Source organism: Myotis davidii, unplaced genomic scaffold (assembly GCF_000327345.1).
Source record: "Myotis davidii unplaced genomic scaffold, ASM32734v1 scaffold827, whole genome shotgun sequence".
Lineage (NCBI taxonomy): Eukaryota > Metazoa > Chordata > Mammalia > Chiroptera > Vespertilionidae > Myotis > Myotis davidii.
The window spans coordinates 1,625,232-1,636,252 of record NW_006297815.1 but is presented as its reverse complement, the minus strand read 5'-3'; the positions used below and the strand labels follow the sequence as shown (position 1 = coordinate 1,636,252).

At 47.8% G+C, this 11,021-nt stretch overlaps 1 protein-coding gene across 2 annotated transcripts in view; it reads right to left on the bottom strand.

Moving 5' to 3' along the window:
- Positions 1-1,892: 1,892 nt before the first annotated feature.
- NCOA5 (nuclear receptor coactivator 5) overlaps positions 1,893-11,021 on the bottom strand; it is a 19,916-nt gene continuing 10,787 nt past the window's right edge. For both annotated transcript variants that reach the window (XM_015570375.1, XM_015570374.1), the window contains exons 3-7: positions 9,916-10,052; positions 8,766-8,892; positions 6,750-6,949; positions 5,132-5,452; positions 1,893-4,670 (exon numbers count right to left, since the gene is read on the bottom strand). In XM_015570375.1, the coding sequence (XP_015425861.1) occupies positions 4,084-4,670; positions 5,132-5,452; positions 6,750-6,949; positions 8,766-8,892; positions 9,916-10,052 (1,372 nt within the window). In that variant the 3' untranslated portion in view covers positions 1,893-4,083. The remainder of the gene's footprint in view (positions 4,671-5,131; positions 5,453-6,749; positions 6,950-8,765; positions 8,893-9,915; positions 10,053-11,021) is intronic.

The following is an 11,021-nucleotide window of genomic DNA, read 5'->3' as shown; positions in this document are numbered from 1 at the left end:
CCTATACATAGTGTACAGGAGACATCGCGTGTGTTTTTAACGTCCCCATCTTCCGTGACTAGAAGCGCAACGGACTCCTCTCGCCACCGTCGAGCTCCCCTGCCGGGCTGCCCGGCGGCGGCGGAGCCTCGGGGAGCTGGCTTTTCCTGGAATCCGAGCGCTTGCGAGCAAAAAGTGCTTTAGGCCCAGGCGGGAGTCCTGGTCCCGGCCCCTCCACACCCCGCCCCGCTCTCGCCTCGCTCAGTCCGCGCGCCCTTGGCTTCCGATCCTTCCCTCTGGTTCCTTTCGGAGGTGAGACGAGCGTCCAGCTCTTCTTGGATTCGCCTCCCCGCGGACGTGAGCTTCCACTGCGGCTGCCGAGGCGCGTGCAGCCTCTTCTCGGCGTTTATGCAAGCTGGGGCCAGGATTGGGGGAGGGGGTGCTTCTCAGGGCAGGAGGAGAGGCCGCGCCCCACCCAGGAAGCCCCGTCCCGGTGCCTTCGCTGGGAGCAGGCGCCTCTCCATAGTCGGCTGCTCCCCTATCCCATGGCTCCTCGCCAAAGACAAATCTGGGAGCTGGAGGGCGTTCCCTACCCGGAGTTTTCTTTCTGGGACTGGTGAAGGAGGAGGGGGCGATTTCGGTGTAGGTGCGCACCCACCGGGAGGTCCCAGCGCTGCCCCTGAAGTCCGCCCCTCTCCCCCATCCCATTCGGCAGCTCCAGCCTCGGGGACCTAGCCGCCTTTCCGGGCGTCCCGGGGCGGGCCCTCGCTGTTTGGCAGCGGCCTCTAGCTGCGCGGGGTCTGCAGTCCGGTGTGCTTTGTTCCTAGCGCCTGTCTGCTCTCCTCCATCTAGGACCCGAGGCCTTTGGCTCCTCCAACTGCAGTCCTTGGCACTTCTGCTCCGTAGAGGCGGCGCACTGGCCGGGTTCCCTTCTCCCAGGGCACATTTCTAAGGGGGACAGGCACTGCATGCTCCTTCCAGTGCCCTCTGGGACTGACTGGGTCCAGTACCTCCAGCGCCAGGGCCCTGACCTTCACACCTAGACATCCGGCCCAGCTCCCAGAGCTGGGGCTACTAGGCACTCCTGACCTCACCACCTCCTTTCCTTTGAGCTGTAGGCAAAGAACTGGGGCTGGTGCCAGGCTGACTGTGTCAGGTGCGGCTGGAGGTAGGTCTGGATGTCTGACAGGCCAAGGCCCATCTGAGACTTGATGAGGGGGCTGGATAGACTCTTCCAGGTAGTAATCAGAAAGTTGGAGATATTAGACACCAGCTCCCCTGCCCCCTTCCTCCACAAGACCTCTGAGAACCACAACTTGGTCTAGCCTTGGGAGGGCCTGGGCAGTCAGGCTGGGCAGAAGGGGGAGGGGTTGTATCAACACCAATTAGGGAACCAAAGTTGCATTATCTGGGCCCAGACTGTCAGGTTGGCAGAGCAGTTTCCATGGATGAAAACAAACATCCCACAACAAAAACCCAAGTTTTCTGTGCTACATGTGCAATATTTGTTATGAATGTTATCATGTCATTCATCAAATTATCTTTATAATCATTGTAGCTAGATGTTTCATGTCCAAGTGACTTTTACTCTGAGTGCAATATTTCAATAGCCTTGTAGTGATAACTAGTGTTGCTTTTGTTTTCAGACGATCTACGTGCAGGGCAATGCAATGAAGTTGAAAACCCTTGTAAATAGGAGAGATTGCAAACCAAATCAAGAGTATTTATTACTATTATTAGGCCTGCCATTAATTTTCAGTGTTTCAGTATTCCGCATTCTGCCTCAGTACTGACCTTGTGTTTTTTTGTGCCAATATGAAAAGGAGAGGGTTGGTCTTTCCTTTACTGTTGAATGCTCCCACTTAATGCTTTACAGCTTTTACTGTATTTTTTAGACTCCTGTCTGCACAAAATGCAATAAAAATAATTTTATTATACCTTTCACAGCCTGAGGTGTGCTGGTTGGACATACGAGGGGAAGAATTAGTAGTTGGGAAGAGGATTACTCTGTGTGGCTCTCCAGGAGGACCCCGGACTATCAGAAACACTGACCGTCCCTGAGAGGAGGGATGGGCAGAGCCCCCAGGTCTGGGTGCCTCGTTAGGTACTGACAATTTGAGGCCCTGTCCTCAAGGGACGAAGGAACTGGCAGCTGGGGCCAGTAGAGAGAACACTGCACGAACATCACCCCGTGAGCTAGTGAGTAGGGATCAGTCAGGTTCAGTGCTGTCTATATTTTGGCCCCTAACCCACTGGAGGCCTTGTGCCAGTCACTTCACACACCCACACCGTTTCCTGGTGGGCCGGCTATTATTAAATGCTCTTGAAGGCCCCTACAGATTCTGTAACTCTATGGTTTTCCCTACTCCCTGCATAATGCGCAGAACAGAGGGTGGCAACTGAGATGAAATCAAAACAGGAGAGTAACCCACTCCACTGGCCAGTTGCCAGAAATGGCCTCCTCATGGTCCTATTTTCCTTTCCTAGAATAAGAGGACAAGCCTGCTGACACACAGAAAGTCTACCACAAACAAGGATGTTTAACAGCATTATAATTAGCCAGCAGGCTTCTGCTCCGAACTCTTATTAAAGCTGCTAACTAGGTGAGCTGACGAGAAGCTAGGGTTAAAAGAGGTTTAGAGGCCTGAGCACAGGTTGAGGAGGAGGAGGAGCAGGCCTCACAGCAGACTGAAACTAGTCAGTGCTTCCAGGGACCCTCACGTTCCAACCCTCAGAGGGAATGCCCCCAAGAGGTCCTGCAGGTAGTCACACTCCAAAAAGACGACACATTTCCTTTTTCATTTTAATTAAAAAGTAATCATCTTATCTTATCAACAACACAAGTTCCAAAGAGGGAAAAACACTATATAACACAAACAGATCAGAACATAAAATGCTGCCCTCTGGGACCTTGAGTTTTTTAAACCATTGTTTGCTTAGCCACTGGCAGGACTCAGCTGAAGTCACTGTTCTCCCTCATCTCTGCCAGAGGCCCCTTGAGACTGTGATGCACGGGGCTCTAATGAGCACCGTCCCTAGGGAGAGGGCAGCTTCCTTTGGCTCCACTTAGAGCAGCAGCCGCAAGTCCTCCCTCTAATAATTTCACTCTGGCTCAAAAGTTATGAACAGCCACCTGTATCAAGATCCTCCATGTCCAGCTACCAAAAGTCTGACATCAAAATGGTCCCTACCTCCTGCTATTCAGAAAAGATTGATTTTTAAGCCCAAAACTTAAACCACTGACAAAATGGGTGTTCAATGCCAGAGTCTAGAGTTGCCTTCGCAGAACTGATTCCATCAAACTACCCCTGGAGAAGGAGAGGTTGATGGAAATGTTAGGGGGGTAAGAATGGTTGGGGCCCAGATTCAGTTTGTGTTAAACTGCTGGTGACTGGAATTGTTCAGTCCACTGGAGATCCTCCAATGAAATGAGAGCAAAAGAGAAAAATGAGAAAACCCAAAACCAACAATACTGGGTCAGGCAGAAGAGTATATTGTTTGTGTGGCTGCCATGGACACTCCTAAACTCCAGAGTAGCTAAATTATACATCCTTGAGCAGACCCCTCAACATAGGGGTGGGGCACAATGACACCATGCCTGCTGAGCCTCATCTGCTATTAACTCTGGGCAGGAGCTGCAGATCGGAGCTGGAGCTCTGATGGGCCTGTGAGGCTAGAAAACAAACCGAGGCTATTGACATGAAAATGCCATTCCAAACTCAGCCAATTGGGGCTTGGTTTCTTCTTCCCCACCCCCCATTCCAGGTGACAGAGATCAGAGAAACTCATGTTTGAAACCCATAAAATATCAACTGAGCCCAGACACCTATACTGCCACCCAAGTGACCCCAGAAATATTTATTTTCTACAAAAAAACAAAAACAACAACAACAAAAAATACACAACCCCAAATGCAGTACAAACTCTGACTCTGGAAGGAATAAGCAACACAGCCTTGGGCAGAAGAGAGAGCAGATGGTAGAAACTTATGACATTTGATGTGACCTGGACAGGCTCATAGAACATCCTCCAAATAACTACTTAGAACACAATAGATGGGAGGCGGCCGGGGACGAGGGAGCTGGGAATAGTTGAGATTGAGCCTCAGTAATGCCTCTGGTAAGATCCCATGGGCGCCTGGGGCCGTCCCACCTGTGCTGTGGTTTGGCTAACCAGGTGCGAGAGAGCAGTGCCACTCTGGATCAGGGTGTCCAGAGCCTTCTGTACACTTGGATTGTCAAAGTTGATACCTGTGGAAGGTACCGGCCTCTGGCTAGCTATGTTGCTGGCAGGTGCCAGGCGATTGGAAGGCTGGACAAAGAGGCCCTGGGAAGGAGCCCCAGGCCTGGGGCCCATGTTCTGAGAAGATCCTGCCTGTCCCAAAATGTTTGGAGGCTGATTACCAGAGGCCTGTGATCTTTGCTGAGGCTGGCTGTTTACGGCTGTGGAAAAATTCTGGTTCTGGGTGTTTCCGGCAGCGACTGAGGGAGATGCAGAGCTATTGGCCACAACCGTGCCACTATTGAAGAGGCTGAGGATTTTGGCCTGAAGCTCTTGCTGGGAGGTGGGGGGCGCAGCTGGAGTGGGTGTAGCAGAGGGGAGCACTTGGCTGCTCTGGAGCGGTTGGGAGCTTGGCTGTGTCTTCAGCGAGGCACCCGAGGTCGCCCCGAGTGGTTGGCGGGAAATCGGGCCTACAAGACAGAAGGAGGAGGCATCTGGTTGAAAGTACCCTCCATGGGCAGGAGGCTTGGCAGCCCAGGGAAGAACAACAATCACTGATCACATCAATCACACAGTACATAGACTATAACATCAATTTCCCAAAGGGGCCACTCCTTGGTATGAGCTGTCTCCAGAAGACAGCCTAGTTCCCCCAGAGAATTAATTAAAGAAAAAAGGGCATCCACCTTGGTTACCAGGGAGTCAGTAATACTAGTCTACCCATCACCAGATTAACTACAGGGATCAGAAGTCTGTGCCCAAATATTAAGTTATCATCTTATCAGTATAAAGGCCCATGAGGCAAATACAGGGGTGGGCTCATTCCCTTCCCCACCCCAAAAAGCCATGGGCCTCCCACCCTCCCAACAGAGCCTGGGAATTAGAGAAATGCAGAGTCAGAACTTCACCTCGGCCCTGCCACGTAGCTCACCAGGCAGAGAGTCGGTGCTGCTCCTCATCAGCCGCTCCTTCCTCTCTCGCAGGTAGTTGATGATCTTGTCAGTCTCTTCGGCAGTGAGGTACCTGTTGTCTGCCAGCAGGTTGATGAGGCTTTGGATGGCTGGAGGATGGCCCCCGCGTACTCCTTCATCGGGGCCTCCTCGCTCTCTTTCCTGTAGAATGGCTTCATTGGCCATCTTGGCTGCCTGTCTGGCAATCTCCTCGCGTTCCTTTTCCCGGCACTCATTCTTGTAGCGCTCATAATTTCTGGCCACCAGCACCATGGCGTCTGCCTGGGGCATGTTGCGGTGCTCTGCAGGAGGGAATGACATGAGTTATTTTCTCCCATGAGAGATTTCAGTGCCCACCTCCTGACCTCTGTCTACCAAGCCTTTCCTAACCTCAAACCAGCAAGAAAACCAGTAGGGGAAGGGAGGAGAAAGAGTTGAAGCTGGGAAGACAGGTGAATGGATTTCTTTGGTGGGAAATACACCTCTTTGTACAGAGCTGGTTCTTTTCAGAATTCCAAGATCACAGACTGGTAGTAAAAAATCAAAGAAACATGATAGCCTCTCATAGATTCAAAAAGACTTCGTGGGGAATAACCATGGAGGGCCGGCTGCAGGGGGTCAAAAAGCCCATCTGTAAAGCCTGGCTCTCCACTGTGCTTCTCGGGATAGAGCTGGCCTACTGTTTTTGAATTCATAAGTTCAAAGGTAATGGATTAAGATCAAGTTGTGGCCCTAAGTAACCTCCTCTCCTTGGGCAACACGATTTACAGGGTGGTGAGAAGACTTCTCAAAACTTTATATAAATGAACTCACATATCTTGAGGACTATTCCTCAGAGACAAATGACACACAGGAGAGCCTTATGCATTTTATGGTTACGAGGTAACCGTCAGACAAATAGAGATCTCGTGTGTGGTGGGAAGAGGGAAAAGTCTGTGTTGAAAGAACAATGAGTAGGGCATCAATTGGCTGAGTTTCAATATTCTGGGTGCAAAGTACTAAAAGTCACTTCAGGGAAGGACTTCAAAGAACCTCCCCTAGACCTCTAGGAGGTCAAGGCCCTCTCCGTTCTCACAGTCCCTCTGCTTAGCACACTTACAAATAGCATCCCAACTGCCTATTGTACTGTCTCCCATTAGAAAGTTTGGTGAAGGCAGGATTCTATCACACTCATGTAGTATGCACCAGCTCTTCCCACTGGCGAGAGCTGACTGCGCATCTCTTCCCAACTCTCCCTCAAGTGACTTCACATGGGTGGTTTGAACTAGGACACAGCATTTGCACCACAAAAATCAGCAAATGCTACAGACCACACTGCCCTCATTTCCTCACCCAGAACTGGTTGGTGAACATTTGCCAGCACACCCCTGTACATACCTAAGGGAAAAACATAACATCTTATATAGAACTGTATCCACTACAAGAATATCAGACGAATAAATGACCATGTAAATCTCCACCAGTGCACTCATCAAAGGGCCCTACCATATTTGAGCTGAAAATATGAGTCATTTGCCCCAACTCTGGTTGTTCTGATTTCGGCATGAAAGAATTGATGGACCAAGTGACTACCTCTGGAATTCACTTGGGCCTCCGTACCTTGTGGGGTTCCAAACATGATGTTGACTGTACAGGAGCGGTGAATCTGGTGTTGCTGGGTGATGACAATAGCAAAAGGAGACCCTCCCCTGCTAACATCCTCCAGGGCTTGTGACAGCGAAACCTCTGTGTTGAGGAAGATCAAGTCCACTACCATGCCGAGGTCTCGCACCTTCCGCCCCACAGACTCGGCATAATCTCTGTAGAAACAAACAGAATCCAAATGAGCACTGCCCGCGCACCTCACCATCCGCATACTGCTGCCCTCAGCCAGCTGTGGGTGCTCCTTTGGAGAGTTCAACCCAGGGTCTCCTCAGTGCCTCTTCAGACTCCAAGGATCTAAAAGATTTCCTTCTCTTTACCCTGGCTCCGAATGGTTCTATATGAAGTTGCTGGCAGCACAGTAGTTAGTAGTCAGGTCCTTCTCCTGATTTTCTAGCACAGCAGTCCTTTCTTATACAGTTTCACTGTCTAAACAGACCTGTCTTTGGGGAGGCTGCATGATCATGGGAAAAGCATGGACTTTCATCTAGAAAGATGGGTTTGGATCCCAGCCCTAACATTGACATGCAAAGTTGTGAAGCTCTGAGCAGATCCCTTTACCTCTTACAAATCTGTTTCTTTACTAATAAAACAGGAATGATATGGCTCAGCTCCTATGTCATCTCCTTGACCTTCTCTCCAATCTAAATTATATCCTTGATGTATTTCTCCTCACAGGTCCTATCGCCAATACACCTGCTCAACTAGGGTGTAAGCTCCATAAGAAGAAGGGGCTGCTGTGTGTGTTTACCATTATAGCTCCAGGACCTAGCATCTGCCATACACACAAAAAACCTGAATGAATACACATGTACCATGATTACTGTGAAGAGTAAAAATATTATACACAAAGTGCCTAGCATGGGGGTAGTACAGAATAGGTGCTTAGAAAATGACAGCAAACAAACAAAAACCCCATTTCTACAGTTAAAGCAGCATCTACTTCTAAACAAGGCAGCCCAGAGCCTGTGAACTCTTCTGCTGCTTAGTGTCTCAACACCTATTTCCCAAGGTTCTGCCTTGAAATTGGCTCTTTAACCCCAAACTGTTAGAAATACATGAAGTTATTTACTAATCACCAAGGGATAGAACACATAGCTACTACCAAGCCAGCAAGCCGCTATACTCCCTTCTGCTTCTCCGCTCTGCCTCTTGAAGGAAAGAATGTAAAGCAGAGGTGGAGTTTAAAACAGTGCTGTGAACTCTGGATGACTAGCATGGTCACCTAACAGTTCTGCAAGGCCATGGCACTTCACAGAAAAAGACTTTATGCTTGGCTGACAAATGCGGAGACGTGCCTTCCAAAGTACTGGGGAATTGGGGTTGTCCCTTGGAAGGGGGCCTCTACTGCTTTGGATGACCAGCATATATTTTCGCTTCGATTTTCCTTTGGAAAGGCGCCTCTCTCTAACTCAGTTCACAAGGCTCCACAGGACAAAGTCACCTTAAGCTCTAGGGATGGATGGGCATATGACCTAGCCCTGGCCAATGAGGGCACCCCAGCACTGCTGGCTAAGTGACTAGTCCAGCAATGGGAAAGTGAGCCAGGTTAGTCTAATGAAAAACAACTCCAGGACTTTAGGTGGAAGCACTAGGAAGGAGAAGCTCTCTTTCCATTGCATTTGCTAAGCCAGGAAGATACATGTCTAGGGACAGTGCCACTCTGCCTTTTCAAGGAGAATGCCTGTCTAAGAATGAAGGCAACAGAGAGACCCAAAATTGGTAACATGGTTTGACCCTGGATGTGGCCATACCTGAACTTCCAAGCCAAGCAAACTAAAAATTTCCCTTTGAGGCCCAACCCAGTTTGTAATGGGTTTTCTGTCTCTTGCAATTGAAAGAACTCTGGCTAAGATAGCATAGCAATGCCAGAATACACAGGCCACGTTCAGTGGGTAGAGCTGCCAAGAGGGAGCCTGAGTTTCAATTCTGACCCTTCCCCATACTCAGGAGAGATATCCAAAGGGTTCTTACTTAGTCTGCTTGTTGACCACAATCACAGAACAATCAACAGGCCTCTCAGCATCAAAGCGTCTCTGGATTTCTTCAAAATATTGACGATAAAGCTCTTCTCTACGCCGTTCTTCCCGTTTCAAACGCTCTGCAAGATACCACCAGGGAAAACTAAAATATGAATTGTGCTTATTTTTTCTATAAAAATAAGGCACAAGCCTTACTTTGAATCCTGAACTACCCGCAGGCGAAGATCATAACACAAACACACACACACTCTCTTTTTCTCTCTCTCTCTCTTCTAGACCAGTGGTCGGCAAACTGCGGCCCCTTGAGTGTGGCTCTTCCACAAAATACCACGTGCAGGCACGCACGTACAGTGCGATTGAAACTTCATGGCCACACTCAAGGGGCCAAAGAGCCGCATGTGGCTCGCCAGCCGCAGTTTGCCGACCACTATCCTAGACTATCTCCTAAAAATAATCATTAGGAGGGAGGGAGAGAGTGTGAGTGAGTGAAAGGGAAGTGTGTGGACGTGTGGGGTGTGTGTGTGGAAAAAAATAACCATTAGTATTATTTTTTAATATAAAAATTCATTGAAATAGTTGGATTTAAGGGCATGGTCATTCTAATGCTTCATCTGATACACACTGCCACACTGTCCTCTAGAAAGGCTCTTATTAATTTATTTACCCACAGGGGTGAATCACCTAGTGCTATTACTCAACTAGATATGAAGCAATTTAAAAACCTTTAAAAGATGTATTGAGAAAACCACACTTTTAAAAAAGCATGTTTATCTTTTTAAAGAGATGCTGTTATTAGGTAAAAATTATAAAACAAACAAGCCCACAAACCCATGCTTCACAGATAATGCAGACTGTAATTATTTGTACAATGGGCAAAAAGCAAGCAACCTCTTTAGCTCCAATCTTAGTTTATTTCTTATTGATGAAATTTCATATTTATTTCTTCTTCTTAGATGACTAAACCAGATAATACTAATTTGCATTTAAAAATGTTCTCTACATATCAATGGGCTATTTGTATTTTTTCCTTTTGTGAACTGCTTAGCCACACCATTTGCCCCCTTTCAGTTGGTTATTAGTTTCCTCTTTTTTTGGTCAAGTATTCCATCAGTAATAGGAATAAACTGTTTCTGCTACTTTACCTTTTGCACGAGACTGACTTTCTGGGCCTGGGGGGCCTCTTCCATCAAAGCTATCCCTGTAACGGTCAAAGTAAGAGTCATCCTTTCTCCTGCCATAGTCATCCATTCGCAGGTATCGGTCGTAAGAGCTCTCTCTCCTGTAAAGTTAAAGAAATCATCACAAAATTAAAACTGTCCTATCCTGAAAAAAATCAGATACAAAGAATTCTTCAAGACCCAGTCCCCTGTGAGGAAATAAACATAGTAAGGCATAGGACTTTGGGATTAGACAAATGAGGTTTGTACAGGCATACCTGGAAAATATTGTGGGTTTGGTTCAAGACCACTGCAATAAAGCAAGTATGGCAATAAAGTGAGTTGTAACCTTTCTGCTGGTAGAGGGTCTTGCCTTCAATTTGTAAAATAAAATAAACGAGTTCTGCCTATATCTGGGACTCACTGTTATTACCTCTGTGGCTGCAAATGAGTCAACCTGCCTTGCAAAATGACTGGATTCACACAAAGTTCTCAGCATAGTCCCTGGCATAAAGCAAACACAAAATAACTGGTAGTAATTATTGTTATTATTTTTTGTTAATCTTCACCTTAGGATATCTTTTCATTGGTTTTTAGAATGGAAGGCAGGGAGGGAGAGGAGAAAAAGGAAGGGGGAGCGGCTGAGGGAGAGACATCTGTGAGAAAGACACACTGACTGTCTCTTGCACTGGCCTGATTAGAACTGGAGATTGAACCTGCAACCCGGGTAGTGCCATCTTGACCGGAAGCAACCTGCAACCCTTGGGTGTGCAGGCCAACACTAACCACTGATCCACACCACACTGGCAAGGGCCTGTGATAATTACTGATACTAGTTTTGAGGTACTGTTCCATGTGTATGTATATATATACACATACACACACACACAACTTTTCATCACTCTAAACAGAACACTCTAAACTGAAACTCTACCCATTAAAGAAGGGAATGGGGCATGAAAAGATACTTCTGCCGATGAATTTGCCTTTTTTAGACACTTCATATAAATGGAATTATATGACATTTGTCTTTTGTGTCTGTTTGGCTTATTTCACTTAGCATAATGTATTTTTTTTAAAAATCCTCACCC